Genomic DNA, 24449 nt, shown 5'->3' with positions numbered 1-24449 from the left:
AGTGCTTTCAAACAAGCATTTGAAATAGGTATTTCTTGCTATCTTCCCAATAAGCTTCAGAACTTTGTGGTGTCACATTCACAAAGTATAAAGGACTGAAGGACAGCTTATGCTATGACCACAATGGTCAGGAGAAAGTCATTTTAGTAACATGGGTATGAGGAATTTCAAAAGTACCTAAGGCCATGCAGAAGATGCGAGACTTTAGCTGGCAGATTTCACCTGGTAAGTTAAAGAACTGGAGAAAATACAGTGAGAAAATTTTAATGAGAACATTTCTCCACTCTTCACGTTTCCTAATTAAAGAAGCAAAACGAACAATAGAGAAGAGAAAGAAGGCATGTTAAGAGAGCTCGTAATGTTGTTACGAAAGGCTGGCTAGGAACTGACATGCTGCTAAAGAAAGGCAAAATGTACTATTTCGAGGCATGGATGGTCCTCCATGCTCCATGGTTGGCAAACTGACTTGGAGAGAGAAAGAGGAAAATTCTTGTTAAAAATAGTGAAATGGGGGGAAAAAAGTATAAGGAAACTATTCATTTAAAAATAATGAAGATGGTACATCTTATGCTGTATGCAGTACAAAAAACAAGATAAATTTTTAATTAAAAAATTTTTTTAAATATTTACTTATGTATTCCCTTTTGTTGCCCTTGTTTTATTGTTGTAGTTATTATTGTTGTTATTGATGTCTTCGTTGTTGGATAGGACAGAGAGAAATGGAGAGAGAGAGAGAGAAAGACAGACACCTGCAGACCTGCTTCACCGCCTGTGAAGTGACTCCCCTGCAGGTGGGGAGCTGGGGGCTTGAACCAGGATCCTTACGCTGGTCCTTGCGCTTCGGGCCATGTGTGCTTAACCCGCTGCGCTACCGCCTGACTCCCAAATTTTTAATTTTATAAATCATTTTCATGTGCCCATCTATGTGAATGCATTATTGTTTAAAAATAGCATTTCCAAGCATTAAATCATAAAGTATCAGAAAAGAAAAAAGTGAAATACAAAGTAGAAGATAAAAGTAAGACACAAAAGGAAAATTATATTAGTTATTTTGAAAAAGTAAACTAGCGGCCTGGGAGCTTGAACAGCAGTAGAGGACAGGACTTGCAAGCTTGAGGTCCTGTGTCTGAATCCAAGTCCTCTCTCTCTCTCCTTCCCTCTCACCCTCTCTCTCCTCAAATAACTAACTAAACAAACAAATAAACAATCCTTTAAAAAGTTGGTATCCTGGCAAGAGAGATAGTTCACCAGAGTAGGTGCACATTTTGCTATGTATGTGGCCACATGGAATGTGACCAGAGGAAGGCCTGGTGCTGTGTTATCTCTTTTTGTCTCTATCTCTGTCTCTCTAACTGAACTGAAAACTGGCCCAGAGCAGTAAAACTGCACATGCAGGAGATCCAGCTCTGGAAAAAAAAAAGTTTCAAATTATGTTATTTATTTCAATAATAACTTCAAATATACTCAATTTTTCTCAGAATAAAAAGTCACATAAATTTGCACATATGTACAAAAATCTGAAGGGAAATACACTGAAACTATTAATGTGTATTTTATCTTTAGTTTGTGGCTTTTCTTTGGTTTGTGGCTATTTCAGTTATAAACATATATTACTTATAAATAACCTCAAAGAAACTACCCTAAACCTTATGACGGGAATATCTCTATTTTAAAAGTGGTTTAGTAACCTTTTGACGGGAATATCTCTATTTTAAAAGTGGTTTAGTAGCTAAATGGTCCATTTTACAACAGTAAAAAGCCAAGACATTTAGGACAGCTTCATATTACAATTTAGCAGTTGGTCTTAAAGAACCTTTACTTATGTCTTCAAATTTTAATTTACTTAGGTAAACAAAATAGTTCTCTAAAGAACCGTATTTATTATGGTGCATTTTACATACATTGCTACTGCCACTAGGAATCCTTCTATCACAACACAGACAGAAATTAGAGAATTCATTATTTTTTTAAAAACTATTTTTCCCCTTGGGGGGGGAACTAAAATTTTAGCAATGCAGAACTATAGGTGGTTTAAGATTAAAACACTGCTTTGCAACTTCTATTACCTTCTATCACTCTCCCTAATCTAGTCTCTTCTGATTAAGGAGCTGTTCTCCTGTGGTAGAATAACCCTGCAGAGATTGAACATGACACGGGACTGGATACTTGCTCTGTATAACTATCCAAGAAGAGACTTGCATGCTTCAGAATGACCAAACTCCTCGCTTCCTTTAGTCCCTGAAGGAAGCTGCTCAGTGAGGCCCCGTGCTGACCAATTAAGTAGCACAACTTGCTGAATCGGCTCGCCACTTCCTGCAACAACTGGACTGTATTTGCAGTGCCCAAATTCTCTGCAACAAAAAGATATGAATGAGCTTATTGCCTGCATTCCTTCTTGCATCTATAAATTCCTCTTTTCTAAAAATCACATATTGAGAGGCAGTCTCAAGCCTGGAGTCCAAATAGTCACAGATGTAAAGAAAGCCATTTCAGAGATAACAGGATGCACTCTAAGCAGTGAGGTTAGTGAACGAATCTAGTTAAGATCAACACGAAAATCAATCACCATTCTGCATTTCCTGGGTATGTCAGGAGGGCACGTCCCTTCCATCTAGAATCATTAAATCCATTTCCTTTGTATTATCTCCTCACCTTCAATCTGTCTTTGTAGCTAATTACAACTTAAGGAAGATCAGGTCTTATCAATTCATTTTAGTGGAGGATAAAACCCACCCATGGGGCAAAATTCTTGGGGCAGTTACTCAGAAATCTAGATGAACTTGTACTTAATCAAGTTCTATTTTTTTTCTTTTTTTGCCTCCAGGGTTATTGCTGGGGCTCAGTGCCTGCACCATGAACCCACTGCTCCTGGAGGCTATTTTCCCCCTTTTGTTGCCCTTGTTATTTGTAGCCTTTGTTGTGGTTATTACTGTTATAGCTGATGTCATTCATTATTGGATAGGACAGAGAGAAATGGAGAGAGAAAGGGAAAGACAGAGGGGGGAGAGAATGATAGACACCTGCAGACCTGCTTCACTGCTTATGAAGCCACTCCCCTGCAGGTGGGGAGCCGGGGGCTCAAACTGGGATCCTTAAGCCAGTCCTTGCGCTTTGTGCCACATGCGCTTAACCCGCTATGCTACCACCTGACCCCCTCGGTCTAGTTCTAAAAAGTAAATCAAAGAAAATGAAAATCCAGGTAGTACAATGGAAGATATCTGGGGGGGCTAGTGGGGCTAGAAATGTTTACAAGTATAGCTCCATGGATCAACTTTCCCAAAGAGGTTTCTGCTTCTCTGCCATAAATATTATGAAAAGCCCACTTTCTGCATCCTTGAAGAAAAAGAAATGGGAGTGATAGGGCAGGACAAGGCAGGGCAACCGGGCTGCTGATGAAGCTGAAACCATTTACAAGTTGCTCTCTATGTACAAAACAAAGCCTATGGAAAGAAAGCAAACCAAAATCTTCCTTTACTTGTGTCGGGTAAGAAGAACACATCAAACAAGATTATTAAACTGGGGGGAGGGGAAAGGGGACCTACTTACCCAAACTGAGAAGAGGCCTGAGAAGCTGCGATTTGATATCGCTTAGTTTTGAGTAGAACCGTCTTTCTGTAGTAGCTAGCTCATGGAGGCTGGCAATGTATCCCATAATGTTTTTGTCCATCAAGGCTAGATAGTTGTCTTTTCCTGCAGTCACTCTGCTTATATACCCCAGCTGAAAACAAGGGGGAAAAGCATTCAAGATTTAAAAGGTAGTAGGACTTCGGCACTGAAGCTGGCTTATATGTATCAGCTGGTGAGGACCAACTGGCAATATTCAGGAGTTTCAAAAGTTGGCTATTAAGTTATTGGTAGCTAACACTGGCAATTGTGATTACCAGAATAAAGGGCTTTTGGCTCTACTTTGTTTGTATTAAAGCTGGTTTTCCAGAGTCCCATTGCTACACACACACACATACACACACACACACACACACACACAAACATACATATCCACATTTTTATTTATTGTCAAGGTACCTTTAATGTTACTCTACTAGTGCTTGTTAATAGCCACACTAGTTATACAAAGATCCAAATTATATAATAAATATCTCAGCATCTCTTTTGCATGAAATAAGCTGAGAACAGAGAAGATCTTTATACTATCTATAAAAATATCAAAAGTCAAGCTTTTATCTCTTAAAAGGTGACTTCCCTAGGCAGACGACCTCACCAATGTGTCCTGGAGCCCCACCTCTGCAGAACCCTGCTCCACTAGGTAAGGATAGAAGCAGACAGTGAGTACCTCCCTAACACTTCCTCTCCACTAGTCCAAGCTTGGGATCCATGATTGCTCAACAAATTGTTTGGCTTCATATGTTAACTCTCTTTTCAATCACCAGGTTCCAGATGCCACCAGGATGCTGGCCAGGCTTCCCTGGATTGAAGACCCCACCAATGTGTCCTGGAGCTCAGCTTCCCCAGAGACACACCTTACTAGGGAAAGAGAGAGACAGACTGGGAGTATGGACCGACCAGTCAACGCCCATGTTCAGTGGGGAAGCAATTATAGAAGCCAGACCTTCTACGTTCTGCAACCCTCAACGACCCTGGGTCCATGCTCATGGCACAAAGCGCAAGGACCCGGCCTAAGGATCCCGGTCCAAGCCCCTGGCTCCCCACCTCCAGGGGAGTCGATTCACAAGCAGTGAAGCAGGTCTGCAGGTGTCTATCATTCTCTCCTCCTCTCTCCATTTCTCTGTCCTATCCAACAATGATGATATCAATAACAACTACAACAACTACAACAATAAGACAAGGGCAACAAAAGGGGGGGGGGGGGGAGGAAGAAACAGGCTGAGGGGATGGATCAATCTGTCAATGCCCATGTTCAGTAGATAAGCAATTACAGAAGCCAGACCTTCCACTTTCTGTAACCAATTAATAATTTTGGTCAAAACTTCCAGGGAGGGAGAAATGTTAGGGGAAGATGACCAGAGGGCTTTGAACTCCAATTCCATCAGGACCCGGAGGGAGAAAAGAGAAAAAAGAAGGACATTCAGAAGTAGTAATATGTGTGGTATAACTTCGAAGGGAAGACGAGGCAAGACCATAAGAAAAAGTGAGCAAATATATAATTATAGTTGTAGAAATAATAGTCAACCCATATTGATGACCCTGGGAGAACTACTGCAGTTTGCAGTGGAGGGAATGGGGACACAGAACTCTGGTGGTAATAATGTAGTGGAATTACATCCCTGCTATCTAATCATTTTGTAAATCAGTATTAAATCATTAATAAAACTTTTTAAAAATGCAATGTAAAGGGACTCTTTTTTAAAAACTATTTGTGGGAGTCGGGTGGTAGTGCAGCAGGTTAAGCGCACATGGCGCAAAGCACAAGGATCAGCAAAAAGATCCCAGTTGGAACCCCTAACTCCCCATCTGCAGGGGGGGTCACTTCACAAGAGGTGAAGCAAGTCTGCAGGTGTCTTTCTTTCTCTCCCTGTCTTCCCTTCCTCTCTCCATTTCTCTCTGTCCTATCCAACAACAATGACATCAATAATAACTACAACAATAAAAAACAAGGGCAACAAAAGGGAATAAATATAATAAAAAAGAACTATTTGTCACAATATCAAATATCCACATAGCAAAGAACAAATTCAATGTATTTATCCCATTAATTAGGCAACCAAGCTTCTGACCCATTAGTAACATAGTAGAGCTTCAGCCTTTCGCCAGCCTGATTCCTCAGCAGGATGGTGGAATCTTTCGTGGAAATGTGGAGTCAGGACCAACAACAACAAAGACTCCATAGAGTCAACTGGTATACCTGGAACAACAGGCTATGTCCAGAGGTCAAAAGTCAAGTCTTGATTGGTGTTGCCCTTAGCAATAAAGATCTTGCTCCTATGTATTTGTAGGTTATGTACTTAGCCAAAAAAGAGGAGAAAAAAGTCTACTGCATATGTTATTCAGTAAGACCAAAGAATACAGAATGCAGCAGCCTTGAAAGCGGTTTTTTTTTTGTTTGTTTTTTGCAGCGTATCACTGAGGGTGTGAGTTACTTCAGTGTAAAGAAAAGAAAAACAGTGACCTTTTATTAAAGAAAACAAGATAGGAAGTAGGAGAATAAAAAAAAAAGTAACAAATGAAAAAAGAAGTGCAGAGGTCAAAGAAGGGAAGTGATGGACTGTGGATCATCATATCTGCCACAAGCCCATCCTGGGCCTCTCTTTCTTTCTTTCTTTCTTTCTTTCTTTCTTTCTTTCTTTCTTTCTTTCTTTCTTTCTTTCTCCTTTCTCTCTTTCCACCTTCTTTCCTTCCCTTTTGTTGTTGCCCTTGCTTTTTTATTGTTGCAGTTATTATTGTTATTGATGTCATCATTGTTGGATAGGACAGAGACAGAGAGGGGGAGATAAACACAGACACCTACAGACCTGCTTCACCGCCTGTGAGGCGACTACCCTGCAGGTGGGGAGCCGGGGGTCTCGAACTGGCATCCTTAGGCCAGTCCTTGTGCTCTGCACGTGTGCTTAACCCACTGCACTACCACCCGACTCCCCATTTTTACTTCTAAAGAGTTCATCTACTCTTTTTCTATTCTGATTTACCTGAGAGCTCAATAAATACAGCCAAGAAACTTCTTTGTAAAAAAAAAAAAATGTATTTTTAAATACTACTACATATGTTAATTCCATAAATATTTATAAACTATTAAAGAGGCTATAATCAGTAAATGGGAGTCTAAAATCCTTACTCTCATAGATCGGATTGTTAAGAATCACAGACAACAGACAAAATAAGTACATTATATAGTGGATTAGAAATGGTATGCCCTACAGAGAGCAATAAGGGAAGTAAGTCTTAGCATCCAATTCCTTTTCACCTTACTACAGGAGAGAAGCACTGGAGTCTTAATACCACTGTGAGTATCTGGAAAGTTGTCTCCTTCTGTAGAATCCTGTCTGCCACTGTAATATAGTCCAGGCTGAAAGTCTTCTGTATCCACTAAAAACACAGAATAGTCCTGGCCTGCAGCTACACTCCAGAATCCATTTTCACCATTTACCTGCAATGACAGCAAGAACACTGTGTGTCTAAGAATCTGACAGAACTTCAGATCAACAGAAACTAAAATGTTAGGTTACTTGTTAAACAACTGTGTGGTCAGTATATCTTAGAGGGTAAAATTCATCTACCAATATACCTGATCAAATGCAGAATAGATTCAACTTTTAAACTTCAAATAACATTATTATAAAATCTTAAAATCTGGTGGTCCAGGAGGTGGCACAGTGGATAGGGCATTGGACTGTCAAGCGTGAGGTCCTGAGTTCAGTCCCCGGCAGCACATGTACCAGAGTGACGTATGTTTCTTTCTCTCTCTCTCTCTCTCCTCCTATCTTTCTCATTAATAAATAAATAAAATCTTTAAAAAAATAAAATCTTAAAATCTGCAACTTAAAAAAGGAAAATCAAACAAACAACCACACAGAGCTGATATTTTAACTGCTATTTCTGGAAGTCCTTATAGGATTGATCTTTACTGAAGTCGAGAGTCCCACACATTTCAAAAGTCCTGCTCTAACAGCTAGGACATACTTCACATCTATAGACGTTCGCCTGTGTGTACAAAAGTCAAGGTGAAGAAGAGAACACTCTCAGAAGGCTAACTTACATCCTGGTCAAAACTGGGTGCTACAATTCAGTCTCCCCATTAGGAATTCACTACTTCAGTGACTTCACTGTGTGTTGATTCCTATGATGTTGAAGCAGGTAGGTCATCTATATGGATGGCTTAGACTAGTCTTTGGTCTAGACTACCAATGAGTAGTCTTTGCAGCAGCAGCATCAATTACTTACAGACATGTTTAAAAAAGCAGGCGTTCACCCACAGAACTCCTGTGGATTTGGAGGGAAGTGGAGAAGTAATTTGTTTGGACAAACTTTCCAGGTGATTCTGCTATATAAAAGTCTGAGGACCACTACTGCCCTAAGACAGTAGCTTCCAAATTCTAGGATTTTAGAGAGGGTTTAAAGGTCACCACAAAAAGATGCATGCCAGGATTCTGCCCTACAATCTCTCCAGCAAGAAAGAGCCTCTTTTAGTTGCTAATCAGAACTAATTCAGATCCCTTTGTCTTTTTGTTCTTACTTAAATGACTTCAAAACACTTCACCATCAATTATCAAATAAAGTTCCCAAATCCTGAAGCTGTCATTTCCATAGTAGTATAACAAAAACCTTATAATAAGCTTTATTCTTCTCTGACTCTAAAGTGCTGGAAAAAAAATTTGATTTTCAAGGCTTCTAAGCTGTTAGAAAACTCTTTAGTATGAATAAATTCATGTTCTACTTTATTCAAATAAATAAGAAACAATGGCTTTGCTTATTCTTTACTGTGATAAAACAAAAGGAACTGGATAATGTATCACCTAAATATTAAAACTATTTATGATAGGAATTAGCATAACTGTTTCTTAGTGTTTTAAGGAACAATTCAGTAAATTACATAACAATTGAAGTAACTAGTGATTGTCAAAATAAATTTGCGCTACAAACATATAATCCTACTTTTAAAAGAAGGAATTCTAGAAATATAAAGTGTTATTCCTTAGAATTCTGGAATAGCTGCTATAAAAATTACCAAGTTCACAAAAGTACCTTTGCAAGACGAGGAACTGTTGTTGGACAATCAGAGTGGCCAAGCTGACCAAAGGTATTGTTACCCCACGAGTAAACCTATTTAAAAAAAAAAAAAAGAACAAAGCAAAGAGAGCTGAACTTGTAAATCTGTTTTTTCATGTGAATTTGAAGCCTTTATAATACTATATATGTACGCCAAACTTTACACACAAACAACCTATACTAAATAACAGATCTTAATATGTTTTTTTAAAGATCAGAAATAGTACGTTTGGTCCAGGAGGTGGCGCAGTTGATAGGGCATTGGACTCTCTAGCATGAGGTCCTGAGTTCAATCCCCAGCAGCACATGTACCAGGGTGATGCCTGGTTCTTTCTCTCTTCTAGAGGGTTTCTCATTAATAAATAAATAAGGATTCCACTTCCAGGGGCGGAGCTACGAGCAGCAGATTGCTTTCTCTCTTCTACTCTACCGGATCAACTAGGAATACCAAAGGAGACCACCCGGGACCGAAACAAGACAGGACTAGAATAACCACAGGAACCCAGTAAATCACCGAATCTGGAGCAGCGACAGGAAGGGACACCAGGGGACAGAGATCTAACCAGGAAACTCAGAAGACCTATACCTCCTTGGCATAGCTGAGAGGCTGTGAAAGTCTCTTTGCATAACCACTGGATTATCTCTGCCACACCCTGCTTTATCTCTTGGTCAGGAGTCAGTGATTAAGCTAAGAAGCCTATTGATAGTTTAAAAGCCCTCAAGCTCCCATAGCCTACAGGGAAGGAAAAAAAAAAAAAAAAGAAAGAGGCTTTTAAACCACTGAGCTCCAACTCAGGGATTGAAATAACTGTTAACTTCCACCACTGTGAACCCTTTAATTAACTTACTTAGATACAAGTCAATCCAGGCAATAGTGATCAATAATTTGAAAAGTACCGATAAAGGGAACTCATAACATAATATATAAAATGGTTAAAACAAGAAAAAATATTGGAGAATCGAACCAGGACAAAAGTCCAGCTAAAAGTCCTCCAGAGGGTGAAGCACAAAATAACGAGTTCAACATCCAAACATTAGCTAAGGCAATAATAACAGGAGTGAGTAAAGAATTTGAAAAAATTGTAATCAGAAATTCAGGAACAACAAATGAGAATATGGAAGAAAACACTAATTATCTCATGGTTATTAGAGAGCTGAAAGCTGAAATCGCTGAGCTAAGAATGCAACTAGCTGAACAAGCTAAAAGAGTATCAGAGCAGGGCAACAAAATAGATGAACTCCAGAAAATAGTAGAGGGCAGAGAGAATAGAATCAATGAGGCTGAAGACAGAATTAGCAAGATTGAGGATGAATTAGAGACAACTAAAAAAGAAGTAAGAGATCTCAAAAAGAGATTAAGAGATGCTGAAAACAACAACAGAGTCCTATGGGATGACTTCAAAAGAAACAATATACGCATTATTGGCATACCAGAGGAAGAAAGAGAAGGAGAAGAGGAAGAAAGCATTTTCCAGGCAATAGTAGCTGAAAACTTCTCTAGTCTAGACAGCATCAAAGACATAAAAATTCAAGAAGCCCAGAGGGTCCCAAACAGAATTAACCCAGACATAAAGACACCAAGACATATCATATTTAGAATGGAAAGGAATAAGGATAAAGAAAGGATCCTGAAGGCTGCAAGAGAAAAACAAAGAGTCACCTACAAAGGAAAACCCATAAGATTAGCAGCAGACTTCTCCAAACAAACACTACATGCCAGAAGAGAATGGCAAGATATCTATCGAGTGCTCAATGAGGAAGGCTTTCAGCCAAGAATACTATATCCTGCTAGACTGTCATTCAGACTAGATGGAGGCATCAAAACCTTCTCAGACAAGCAGCAGTTGAAGGAATCAACCATCACCTAGCCTGCCCTGAAAGAAGTTCTGAAAGGTCTCCTATAAACAACCAGACCACCACAAATAGGACATATATCAAAACACTCTAAAACTCTACAAGAATGGCGTTAAAATATCTTCAATCTTTGATATCAATAAATGTCAATGGCCTGAATTCACCTATTAAAAGACACAGTGTAGGAAGATGGATCAGAAAACACAACCCAATAATATGCTGTCTACAGGAAACCCACCTAACTCAACAAGACAAACACAGACTTAAAGTGAAAGGATGGAAAACTATCATACAAGCCAATGGCCCACAAAAAAGGGCAGGAGCAGCTATTCTCATATCTGACATGATAGACTTTAAAATAGATAAGATTAAAAAAGATAGGAATGGACACTACTTAATGCTCAGAGGATCAGTCAATCAAGAGGACTTAACAATTATTAATATCTATGCACCCAATGAGAAGCCATCTAAATACATCAAACTTCTACTGAAAGAGCTACAGCAATATATTAACAGTAACACAATCATAGTAGGGGACTTCAACACCCCACTCTCTCAACTTGACAGATTATCCAGGCAGAAAATCAGTAAAGACATAAGGGAGCTAAATGAAGAGATAGATAAACTAGAATTATTGGACATTTTCAGAGTCATTCATCCCAAGAAACTGGAATACACATTTTACTCAAATCCACATGGGTCATTCTCAAGGATAGACCATATATTAGGCCACAAAGACAGCATCAGCCAATTCAAGAGCATTGAAATCATCCCAAGCATCTTCTCAGACCACAGTGGAATTAAACTAACACTTAACAATCAACAAAAGATTAGTAACAGTGCCAAAATGTGGAAGCTCAACAGTACACTTAACAACTTCTGGGTCAAAGAGGAAATCAAGGAAGAAATCAAAATGTTTCGAGAGTTCAATGAAAATGAAGACACAAGCTATCAAAATATTTGGGACACAGCTAAAGCAGTCCTAAGAGGGAAGTTCATAGCTATACAAGCACACATTAGGAAACAAGAAAAAGTGCAAATAAACAGCCTGATTGCACATCTTAAAGACCTAGAAGAACAACAAAGGAACCCTAAAGCAATGAGAAGGTCAGAAATCACTAAAGTTAGGGCAAAAATAAATAACATTGAGAATAGGAAAACTATACAAAAGATCAACAAAAGTAAATGTTGGTTCTTCGAAAGAGTAAACAAAATCGACAAACATTTAGCCAGACTTACAAAACAAAAAAGGGAGAAGACCCAAATAAATCAGATAGTAAATGAAAGAGGAGATATCACAACAGACACTGCAGAAATTCAACATATCATGCGAGGCTTCTATGAACAACTATATGCCACCAAGCTAGAGAACCTGGAAGAAATGGACGATTTCCTAGATACCTACCAACTTCCAAAACTAAGTAAAGAGGAAGTGGATAACATGAACAGGCCCATCACAGCTAATGAAATTGAAACAGTTATCAAAAATCTCCCCAAAAATAAAAGTCCTGGACCAGATGGTTTTACAAATGAATTCTACAAAACCTTCAAAGAAGAACTAATACCTCTACTTTTAAAAGTCTTCCAGAAGATTGAAGACACTGGAATACTCCCTGCCAGCTTCTATGAAGCCAACATCACCCTGATACCAAAAGCAGACAGGGACACAACCAAAAAAGAAAACTACAGACCAATCTCTGATGAACATAGATGCAAAAATATTGAACAAAATTCTAGCCAACCGGATACAGCAGTATATCAAAAAGATTGTTCATCATGACCAAGTGGGGTTTATCCCAGGCATGCAAAGTTGAATTAATATACGTAAGTAAATCAATGTGATCCACCACATCAACAAAAGCAAGACCAAAAACCACATGGTCATATCAATACATGCAGAGAAAGCCTTTGACAAAATACAACATCCTTTCATGATCAAAACACTACAAAAAATGGGAATAGATGGAAAATTCCTGGAGATAGTGGAGTCTATATATAGCAAACCTACAGCCAACATCATACTCAATGGTGAAAAACTGGAAGCATTTCCCCTCAGATCAGGTACTAGACAGGGCTGCCCACTATCACCATTACTATTCAACATAGTGTTGAAAGTTCTTGTCATAGCAATCAGGCAGGAGCAAGGAATTAAAGGCATACAGATTGGAAGAGAAGAAGTCAAACTCTCCTTATTTGCAGACGACATGATAGTATACATGGAAAAACCTAAGGAATCCAGCAAGAAGCTTTTGGAAATCATTAGGCAATACAGTAAGGTGTCAGGCTACAAAATTAACATTCAAAAGTCAGTGGCATTCCTCTATGCAAACACTAAGTTAGAAGAAATTGAAATCCAGAAATCAATTCCTTTTACTATAGCAACAAAAACAATAAACTATCTAGGAGTAAACCTAACCAAAGAAGTGAAAGACTTGTATACTGAAAATTATGAGTCACTACTCAAAGAAATTGAAAAAGACACAAAGAAGTGGAAAGATATTCCATGTTCATGGGTTGGAAGAATTAACATCATCAAAATGAATATATTACCCAGAGCCATCTACAAATTTAATGCTATCCCCATCAAGATCCCAAGCACATTTTTTAGGAGAATAGAAAAAATGCTACAAATATTTATCTGGAACCAGAAAAGACCTAGAATTGCCAAAGCAATCTTGAGAAAAAAAGAACAGAACTGGAGGCATCACACTCCCAGATCTCAAACTGAATTATAGGGCCATTGTCATCAAAACTGCTTGGAACTGGAACATGAACAGACACACTGACAAGTGGAATAGAATTGAGAGTCCAGAAATGAGGCCCCATACCTATGGACATCTAATCTTTGACAAAGGGGCCCAGACTATTACATGGGGAAAGCAGTCTCTTCAACAAATGGTGCTGGAAACAATGGGTTGAAACATGCAGAAGAATGAAACTGAATCACTGTATTTCACCAAATACAAAAGTAAATTCCAAGTGGATCAAGGACTTGGATGTTAGACCACAAACTATCAAATACTTAGAGGAAAATATTGGCAGAACTCTTTTCCACATAAATTTTAAAGACATTTTCAATGAAACGAATCCAATTACAAAGAAGACTAAGGCAAGTATAAACCTATGGGATTACATCAAATTAAAAAGCTTCTTCACAGCAAAAGAAACCACTACCCAAACCAAGAGACCCCTCATAGAATGGGAAATATTTACATGCCATACATCAGATAAGAGTTTAATAACCAACATATATAAAGAGCTTGCCAAACTCAACAACAAGACAACAAATAACCCCATCCAAACATGGGGGGAGGACTTGGACAGAATATTCACCACAGAAGAGATCCAAAAGGCTGAGAAACACATGAAAAAATGCTCCAAGTCTCTGATTGTCAGAGAAATGCAAATACAACAATGAGATATCATTTCACTCCTGTGAGAATGTCATACATCAGAAAAGGTAACAGCAGCAAATGCTGGAGAGGGTGTGGGGTCAAAGGAACCCTCCTGCACTGCTGGTAGGAATGTAAATTGGTCCAACCTCCGTGGAGAACAGTCTGGAGAACTCTCAGAAGGCTAGAAATGGACCTACCCTATGATCCTGCAATTCCTCTCTTGGGGATATATCCTAAGGAACTCAACACATCCATTCAAAAAGATCTGTGTACACATATGTTCTTGGCAGCACAATTTGTAATAGCCAAAACCTGGAAGCAACCCAGGTGTCCAACAACAGATGAGTGGCTGAGCAAGTTGTGGTATATATACACAATGGAATACTACTCAGCTGTAAAAAATGGTGACTTCACTGTTTTCAGCCGATCTTGGATGGACCTTGAAAAAATCATGTTGAGTGAAATAAGTAAGAAACAGAAGGATCTCACTCTCAGGCAGAAGTTGAAAAACAAGATCAGAAAAGAAAACACAAATAGAACCTGAAATGGAATTGGCATATTGCACCCAAGTAAAAGACTCTGGGGTGGGTGGGTGGGGAGAATACAGGTCCATGAAAGATGATAAATGACATAGTGGGGGTTGTATTGTTAAATGGGAAACTGGGGAATGTTATGCATGTACAACTATTATATTTACTGTTGAATGTAAAAGATTAATTCCCCAATAAAGCAATAAATTTTAAAAATAAATAAATATTTAAAAAGAAAAAAAAAGAAATAATACATAAGACACAGTCCAGGGTTTACCAATAACATTTTCAGCTGCTCACTCCTTGCAATTGACATTAACAATAGCCATGATCTGAAATTTTTAAGTGCGAAAGCCAGGATTTATTCTCAGTAATTATTCTGTATTGCCTCTTCTCTGCAAGGTGATGAGAGAAGGAAATGCTATGAAGAAAAAGTCATCACACTTTGTTATTATATAGATAGGAATATAGTGGAATGACAAAAAAGTCTTGTTATCTGTGAAGAGACATTATAGAGTAAACACAGTTAAGGACCTGTCCTCTACCACACACAAAAGGAAATGAGATTACCATGACATGTTTAATGATAATGGGTTTGTTTATTTCAATAAGAAAAGCAATTCACGGTCAATGTCCAAGACTGGCAATACAAAGAAAGAAACACATAAAAAATGAACAAAAGCCACTGGTGAACTGATCACTACTTCTATTTTGCCTTTTTGGAAACACATACGTATGTCCTTTCAGAAATTTTACCATGTAATAGATATAATATCTACATGTAGATTTAGGTGCAATATGAGATTATACAATCACTGCTGTCCCAAGACCTCTTTTTTTTCTTACTTTAATTTTTTACATATTTATTTGATAGGGCAGAGGGAAATTGAGAGAGGCAGGAGAGATAAGAGAGGGAGAGAGACAGAAAGAAACCTGCAGGTGTTTCTTCATAGCGCGTGAAGCTTCCTCCCTGCAGGTGGAGATTGGGATGTGAGCTCAACTCACATACTGCCCAGCCCCTTTCTTTTTTTAGTTAGGGTTATATACTGACATTTTCCTAAGCCAATAAGCATAGATCTACATAGCATTTTTGTTTTGTGTATTTATTTATTTATTTAAATAATTACTGGGGCCTAACTGCTCCAGGGTGACTTTTTCAGAAAGAGATAGAGAAGCAGAGAGAGAATATGAAAGAGACCACAGCTCTGAAGCTTCCTCCCACATGGTAGGAGCTGCCCTTGAACCTGGTTCCTACACACGGCTAAGCAGAGCATTAACCAACTGAGTGATTTTACCAGCCCGACAAGTAATTTTTAATCACTCAGAACTCTACTGTAGACACAGTTTAACCAGCGGATAACTTAATCACATGTAGTAACAACTTATTTACAGCTTTTAAATATAGAAGTTATACTAGGGATCCCTTTATCTTCAATCCATCAACAGAATATAGTCACCTTAATTTTCTTCTGTGAGTCAGAAGATAGTAGTTTCAATGGTATTCAATACTGATTGAATATTCAGTCTCATTCCCCCAGCTAATTCACACAGTGCCCATTATTCTGATATACTAAATTTCCACAAATGATTGGGTATATTTCTAGCATATAGGGTTTTTTTTTTTAGTAGGGGGATGGGGCTGGTGATCAGTATATAGTTTAAAAAGCTTTTATAAACTATATAAAGCTCCATCCTTTTTTTTCTGTCATTTTTTTTTCCCAGAACTTACCTGGTTTATCACCTATATGTGTCCTCTTGGACCAATTCTGGGGTTATTTCACTAAGTTGTAAATACTATACTAGAATATTCTGAGAACTGTACTAAATTCACACTGTTGATTTAATGATCTAGGAAGTAAACTTCTTCTCATCTAAAAATAAACTCTCCCTTCACTTCTATTTTTTAACCTACTGGAAGAACTCTCAATTTTTGTGTCCTAGAGACTCTATACTTTTTTCTAGTAAGATAGTTTCTATTTCCCTTATGCTTTTGTTATAATTATGAAGTTTCTTTTTTGCCTAAGTATGTCTTACCTCATGTCTGTAAGAGGCCAGTAGCTTTTATATTTATTTTAGAGTTGATTACCTTAATATCTTTACACCTTTTGGATGATTCATCATGTAAATAACTGAATTTTCATTTTCTTCACTAATTTTTATATTTATCTATATAAGTTATTTCTAGTTTTCTGGAGAGCATATTATAGGAAATTTAAAATAAATGGAATCATCAACGGGTTTTTTTTTTTTTACTGGCATCCTAAAAAATATAATCACAACAAAACATATTTAAGGATAACTTAAGCACTTTTCTTAAGAAAGCTTATATATTTGGGTATCATCTTAAGTGATTCTAGAAGCCACTTTCAGGTCTCATAGTTTTAAAAGAAAACCCATGTGTGTGTGTTATTTTTCTTCATCAGAGTACAAATAAGAATTCACTAACAACCTGGGAATTTTGGCACTGTTTTTTAATGAGAGCATATTATAGAAAGTTTCTCTGTCAGACAGCCCTGTGTTTAATTCAAATTCTACAATTACAGAGACTTTAGAAAAGTTACACAATTTCTCTTGACCTCCCTTACCTCATCTGTGAAATGGAAATAACATGTAAAACATCGGAAAGATAAAACTGGATATATTGTTGCTTTATAAATAGTAGGTACTTAATAAACAATGACCCAATCTTGTCATGTGTTGGCCTTCCGAGAAATTAAGATCAGTTTTTAACAGTTCACCTCTTACCTGGGACTTTGCAGTCAGTGCTAGAGAATGGTAAGCACCTGCTTCCAGATGGATAACTTCTTTACCATCTAGACATTTCACACACAGTGGCTGAAGCCTTAAAGGAAAAAAAAAAAAAAAAAAAAAAGATACCAAGTAAGAAATAATCTCAGCAAGATTCATGACCTTTCTCAAACTGTAGAGAAAGTGTTTACAAACAAAAATAAACATTTGAGGGGGCTGGATGGTGGCACACCCAGTCAAGCATACATATTACCAAACATAAAGGCTGCAGGGTGGGTGGTTTGCTTTACAAGTGGTGAAGCAGGTCTGCAGGTGTCTATCTTTCTCTCCCTCTCTCTAGCTCCCTATCCTCTCTCAAGTTCTGTCCTGTATAGTACAAACTAGAAAAGAAAAAAAAAAAAAAAAAAGGAAGAAAATGGTCACGGGGGAGCCAGGTGGTGGCGCACCTGGTTGAGCGCATATATTACAATGTGCAAGGACCCAAGTTCGAGCCCCTGGTCCCCATCTGCAGGGGGAAAGCTTCATGAATGGTGAAGCACAGCCGCAGGTGTCTGTCTCTCTCCCTCTCTACCACCCCCTTACCTCTTGATTTCTGGCTGTCTCTATCCAATACATAAAGATAGTATAAAAAAATAAATAAAAGAAAAAAAGAAAATGGCCACTGGGAACAGTGCACGAAGCCCCAGTATTAACACTTGAGGCAAAATACACACACATATATGAAAAGAAATGGTTAAATAAGAAAATGAATTATGTTCAATCTATTCCTAAATATAACTGAATTTAAAAAATTTAATCTTTATTATTACTAACCACTATAATTCAGATTTTTTTCCCCCCTGTTTGCAGTATCATACATGATCATCAAACTACTGCTAGAATGTTCACACCTGTTACTGCAAGTTCCAAGCCCAGGGAGAACTTGTCCCCAGGCACTTACTCTAGGTCAGGGTCGGGCTGCCTGGTACAAGGCTGCACCCACTCTGGGCAGGTCCAACAACACAGGAGCCTTTCTCCAGACCATGTGATTCAGAATGTGATAAGAATCAGAAAACCCTAAGTGACTGATTATAGCAAAGAGTATTCATAGGATACAATGAAATGCAAGTTTAATAACTCTATTTTGGTAGTCGGTGTTGTCAGCTTCCCCCTGCTTAACTCTGTGTCTATTTGCATAACTACTAGAACCACCCTGCCTGCAGGGCACTGGTTTAATTCCCACTGGTTCATACTCCCTTTTTGCTCCGCCCCCTCTCCTAGACACACCCTGATTTCTACCAGTCTTTTCGATCTACCGCTATGTCACATCCTGTTTCCACCCTACTTGGTGAGTATATATACAGCTGCTCTTTTGTTTGAACACACTTGGGATTGCCTTCTGGCTCTTAAAGTCCCAGAGTCCTCTCCTGCGATGCTAGTCCAGCATCCTCATCCCTCTTCCATGCAGTATCCTAGGTTGGCTCCAGTTGAGTTCTCTCCAACCCGGAGAGCACTTGCTCAGGAAGAAGTACCCTCAGGGTACCCTGGCAAGTCGGGAGATAGCGCAGCAGGTTAAGCGCACATGGCACAAAAGCAAGTATCACTTAGGATCTGGGTTCAAGCCCCCGGAGTCGCTTCACAGGCGGTGAAGGAGGTCTGTAGGTCTCTCTCCCTCTTCCTTTCTATCTCCCCCTTCTCTCTCAATTTCTCTCTGTTTCCAATAACAAATAAATAAATACAAATAAAATTCAAAAAAATCATTCTATTTTATTTCCACAGGTGTCTTCACTCTGCTAAGAAAAAACATTTACATTAACTGGCCATTTTATTCCATAAGCGTAAAATCCCTATGAGACTTGGGTTGGCTGACAGCTCACTTGGAAAGGTACCTGCTTTGCCATACATGAAACCTGGGTTCAAATCAGATTCAGTGCTGTGGTGTCTCTATCTGAAAGGTCTGCTCAGAGTAGTGAATCTCTGGTGATAACAAAACAGAAAAAAAACCCCTGTAAAGTCTCAAAAATGTTTAATTTGTTAATTGCCTAGGAATTCCTCTTAAACAAAAATGATTGTCCTATGATGCACTAGGACAGATAGGTTTAACACTGTGCACTGGAGTCAAAGTGACAAGTCTGGGTGACAAGTCTAGCAGATGGAGACTTGTCTCAAGTGGCCTCCCCCAGGACTCTGTTCTGGCTCCTACGCTATTTAATATTTACATCAATGACCTCCCAGAAACTTCTTCAAGGAAGTTCATCTACGCCGATGACATCTGCTGTGCAACTCAGGCATCCAAGTTCGACATCGAGGAAACACTCACGAAAGACATGTCTCTGATATCTGATTACTGTAAAAAATGGCGACTAATCCCTAGCACTGCAAAAACGGTATCATCTGTTTTCCATCTACACCATGCCTCGGCCTCGCATGAGCTTAATGTGCAGCTTTGCGATACGAGAATCCGGCATGAAGCCCAGCCAGTCTATCTTGGCGTTACTCTTGATGGCACTCTGTCATTTCACAAACATCTCATTAAAACTGCAGCAAAGGTGGGCGCGAGGAATAACATCATTGCAAGACTGGCCAGCTCCTCATGGGGCGCGAGCGCTTCTGCACTACGATCATCATCTCTGGCATTATGCTATTCCACTGCAGAATACTGTGCCCCAGTATGGTTCCATAGCCCCCATGTCCACTTGGTCGATTCCAAATTATATTCCTCCATGAGGATAATTTCTGGAACCATCCGTTCCACCCCGGTTCCATGGCTGCCAGTTCTTAGCAACATCGCCCCACCAGATATTCGTCGGGAAGCGGCATCATCTAAGTTCATTTCCCACGTCTACGCTCGGCCGGACCTGCCAATATACACGGATATCTTCGCCCACCCTGTCCAACGCTTGACGTCTCGTCATCCAATTTGGTCCCCTACGCCTACACTGAACTTCTCTGTTCCAGTCTCTTGGAAACAGAGTTGGCAGTCAGCAGAGGTAAAGAACAAACACCTCATCACAGACCCCTGCAAGCGTCAACCTGGCTTTGACCTAGCACGTTATGATTGGGCCCTCCTCAATCACTATCGAACAGGCCATGGCCGGTGCGCCGCTATGTTCCATTGCTGGGGAGCCAGAGACGACCCGAATTGCCCCTGCGGCTACAGACAGACTATGACCCACATAGTCAATGACTGCCACCTCTCCAGATTCAAAGGAGGTCTCGAAACTTTACATCAGGCTCAACCTGACGCTGTTGACTGGCTACGGAAGAAGGGCAAACGCTAGAAGAAGAAGAAGAAGAAGAAGGAGTCAAAGCTATTCTGGCAACATCAGAAAGACACTTTGCAGGCAAAAAAAGTCAAGTAAGTGATGCTTCTCTGCAGTGGCTGGGGACTTGAAGCCTGGTCCTTGTGCACAGAGAGAGCTCTACTGACAGATCTGTCTAAAGTTAAAAATTTGAACCAAAAAAAATTTTTTTTGAACCAATCAAGTGTCTAGTGAAATACAATTTTATTCTAAGCATCCCCCTCTGTACTGCAAGATGGACAGACATCAAAGAAGGGATGTAAAAGGTGGCCCAGGAGGTGGTGCAGTGGATAGAGTGTTGAACTCTCAAGCATGAGGTCCCAAGTTCAACCCCTGGCAGAACATGTACCAGAGTGATGTCTGGTTCTTTCTCTCTCTTTCTCCTCCTATCTTTCTCATGAATAAATAAATAGAAGAAGGAGGAGGAGGAGGAAGAGGGGGAGGAGGAGGAAGGATGGAAAGGCACACATGTGTACTCCGGCCCCACTGTGAAGCTCTCCTGTTAGGAATCAGTGTGTGACTAAGATGACAAAGATGCCAGTTTCTTCTCAGAACTAAGGGAGGCCAAGTTTCCTCTCTGAGGAAATGGAGATCCAGAAACTTTCAAAGGAGAGAAATCATTCACCCCAGTCACTTTCCAGCAGTCAAAACTGATGGCACTCACCTGTGCAGAACATCGCCGTGGCCCAGCTGTCCTTCCTTCCCTCTCCCCCAGGTCCACACCTCTGTTCTCAGGGAGGGCAGGAGCGCATCTGCCTCTCCGCTGTACGTGGGGGTCAGAACCACCGTTCGTGTTCTCACCCGAGCAGCTTTTCTTAAGAGTCTGGGGGAAACTGAAGGTGACCAAAGATGAAATGAGGGCATAGGTAGGTGAGAAAAGACAGCTCATTTTGATAAAGTTCTTTTTAAAAGAAATTCATTCACTCAATACTTGGGAAGCATATTCTCTGCAGATATGGGAAGCTGGTCACTGCTCCCCACTCCAACCTCCAGTCCAATACCTGCCCTGGACAAAGGCATGCGTGCAGTCAAGTCTCAGTTACAGCACACAGTCAGAAGTTCTACAACTAAAAGTTGTGTTTCATTTTACTTAACCTGGTCTTTGGCTACAGGATTTTGTCTCTATGACATTTACATGATGCAGGATGTCTGTGCAAGAGACTTGGGAAAATGCATTATAAAGAATGTGCTGGGTGGGGGCAGATAGCATAATGGTTATGCAAGAGACTATGCCTGAGGCTCCAGAGTCCCAGGTTCAACTCCCCCCATACCACTAAGCCAGAGCTGAGCAGTGCTCTGGTAAAAAACAACAACAACAAAAAAAACCCCAACCCCATCAGGATCCACAGAGAGAAGGAAAGACATTCGGAAATAGTAATAGGTGAAGGTGTGACTTAGAAAGAAAGAGAAGGCAGGACCATAGAAAAAAATGGGCAAATATATAAAAACATCATTATAGAAATAAGTCAACCCATAACTGTGACTTTGGGAGAACTACTGCAGTTTCTAAAGAGGGAATGGGGACACAGAACTCTGGTGGCAGGAACAGTGTAACTCATAATTTTGTAAATTAATACTAAATCATTAATAATAATAATAATAATAATAATAGTAAAAGGATATGGGGCCGGGAGGTGGCACACTTGGCTAAACACACACATTACAGTGTGTGAGGACCCAGGTTCAAGTCCCTGGTCCCCACCTGCAGGGGAGAAGCTTCATGAGTGGTGAAGAAAGGCTGCAGGTGTCTCTCTTCCTCTCTATCTTCCCCTCCCCTCTCAATTTCTCTCTCTTATCCAATAATAAATAAAAATATCAAAAAGAAAAAAAAAGGTTATGCTGGGGAGTCGGGTGGTAGCACAGTGGGTTAAGCGCATGTAGCGCAAAGCGCAAGGACCGGCGTAAGGATCCCGGTTCGAGGCCCTGGCACCCCACCTGCAGGGGAGTAGCTTCACAAGTGGTGAAGCAGGTCTGTAGGTGTCTTTCTCTCCCCTTCTCTCTTTCTCCTATCCAACAACAATAACTACAACAATAAAGCAACAAAAGGGAATAAATAATAAATAAAAATCTTTTTAAAAAAAAGGTTATGCTGGCCAAAATACTATACCGAAAATGACAAGTATTTCTCCCACATCAGAACAGAAATAAAAGTTAAGCCTTTCCAAGGTAAGATCTAGGTTCAGATATAATGTAAATATTGGAAATACAATCTTTTATAAATGAATTTTTAAGTTTCTACAGTGAAAAGGTTATGAATGAGGAGTATAAAAATTCCTTGTACTTTGCTGCATTTTTCAAATTATATCATACAGGCCTTTTTTTTTTTTTTTCCATTTTGTGGGACTATGTGAAAGCTTGGTAGAGCTTAGGGGAGCTCTCCCATCCTTGGATGGAGGTCTGGAAAGACATTCCACTTGTTAGCCTCTCTCCTTATAGAGATGAACCAAGAGGAAAAATCTCCCAGACTCAACTCAGTTTCCCCTTGTTAGTCTCTAAAGCCCACAGAAAGCCTACAAGCCTCTCACACTTAGTTCCCCTTGCTAGCAGGCCAAATGGCTGCCTGCTTGAGGGTTCACTCAAAGTTCACCATAGTCACTCAAAGTTCACACATCCACTATAACTTCACCTTTTGACCATATAGGAGAATACACTATCATACACCCCTGCCAGTACCCAGCAATGAGACCCCATATTCTATTTCCTCGTGTCCTTTGCTATCTGTGATTTATATCAAGCTTTGTTTTTACTTCTTCTCTACCTCACCTTACTGGTTTAACCCCTATGCTTTTCTTAAATACCTTTGGATAACTAACTTGCCTGCATCATGGAAACTAATTGTCTTGACCTTTATAAATCTCATCAATTCTTTTCATACCAACCCCCTTCCATGGGGGCAAGCTGACCTTTAAGAAACCTGTAATTTCTGACATATGTGAAAAATGTTGTTTAACTCAGTATAAAAGCCTGTACCCATCTCTAAATAAACAGATGTTCGTACCAGAATGTTTCCTGAAGCCTTTTTCTAATTCATGCAGCCACTAGAGCTGGTGAGGGAGGGTCGGAGGCTTAACCCCCCCCAACCCCGTTTGGAGCCACTCCACGTGAGCACCAGCATCCTTTGGTTAGAATACTGTTCATCTCTGGTTATTGGTGGTGCCAGGGATCAAACCTGGGACATCTTGTGTCAAAGTTACATGCACCATCTTCTGGTCTTGAGAATTTCATCTTTTTTTTTTTTTCCCCTCCAGGGTTACTGCTGGGCTCGGTGCCTGCACCATGAATCCACCGCTCCTGGAGGCCATTTTTCCCCCTTTTTGTTGCCCTAGTTGTTGCAGCCTCGTTGCGGTTATTATTGCCATTGTTGACGTTGCTTTGTTGTTGGATAGGACAGAGAGAAATGGAGAGAGGAGGGGAAGACAGAGAGAGAGGGGAGAGAAAGATAGACACCTGCAGACCTGCTTCACCACCCGTGAAGCGATTCCCCTGCAGGTGGGGAGCTGGGGGCTCCAACCGGGATCCTTACGCCGGTCCTTGCGCTTTGCGCCACGTGCGCTTAACCCACTGCGCCACCGCCCGACTCCCGAGAATTTCATCTTTTAAAAAGAATGCTGACATCTTTTATGATGCTCAAAATCACAGCAAAGGCATTATTATGTTATGTGTACACTAGCTTGGTGACAAAACATAATAAGAATAATAATAAAAACCACAACTATCAGTTGTTACTAAGTGCACAGACTCATTACCATCTGGGCCACAAAAAAAGTGGATATCACTGGCTAAGACCAACATCTTTTCTGGTGACTGTGCACTTCTTTGTACATAAAAAGACTCAAACCTACTTGAAGCTTTCTGAAAGATATGTCCCAGATTATTTTAAGAGATAGAGGGGATAAAAAGTACATGTATTTTTCCCCCTAAAGAAAAACTTGGGTTTCTGGGTGATTATAAAGGAGTTCAGA

At 39.8% G+C, this 24449-nt stretch overlaps 1 protein-coding gene and 1 non-coding gene across 2 annotated transcripts in view; both read right to left on the bottom strand.

Moving 5' to 3' along the window:
* Positions 1-24449, bottom strand: part of ALS2 (alsin Rho guanine nucleotide exchange factor ALS2) — a 97922-nt gene that overhangs the window by 37269 nt on the left and 36204 nt on the right. The window contains exons 6-11 of the mRNA XM_060193494.1: positions 21152-21320; positions 17204-17300; positions 8656-8733; positions 6878-7060; positions 3547-3718; positions 2171-2351 (exon numbers count right to left, since the gene is read on the bottom strand). Coding sequence (XP_060049477.1) covers positions 2171-2351; positions 3547-3718; positions 6878-7060; positions 8656-8733; positions 17204-17300; positions 21152-21320 — 880 coding nt within the window. The remainder of the gene's footprint in view (positions 1-2170; positions 2352-3546; positions 3719-6877; positions 7061-8655; positions 8734-17203; positions 17301-21151; positions 21321-24449) is intronic.
* LOC132539691 (small Cajal body-specific RNA 16) lies at positions 18044-18230 on the bottom strand. The gene has a single exon (XR_009551019.1). It is a non-coding gene; the product is annotated as a small Cajal body-specific RNA 16 (non-coding RNA).

Source organism: Erinaceus europaeus, chromosome 7, assembly GCF_950295315.1.
Source record: "Erinaceus europaeus chromosome 7, mEriEur2.1, whole genome shotgun sequence".
Lineage (NCBI taxonomy): Eukaryota > Metazoa > Chordata > Mammalia > Eulipotyphla > Erinaceidae > Erinaceus > Erinaceus europaeus.
This window is presented reverse-complemented; position numbering and strand designations above follow the sequence as displayed.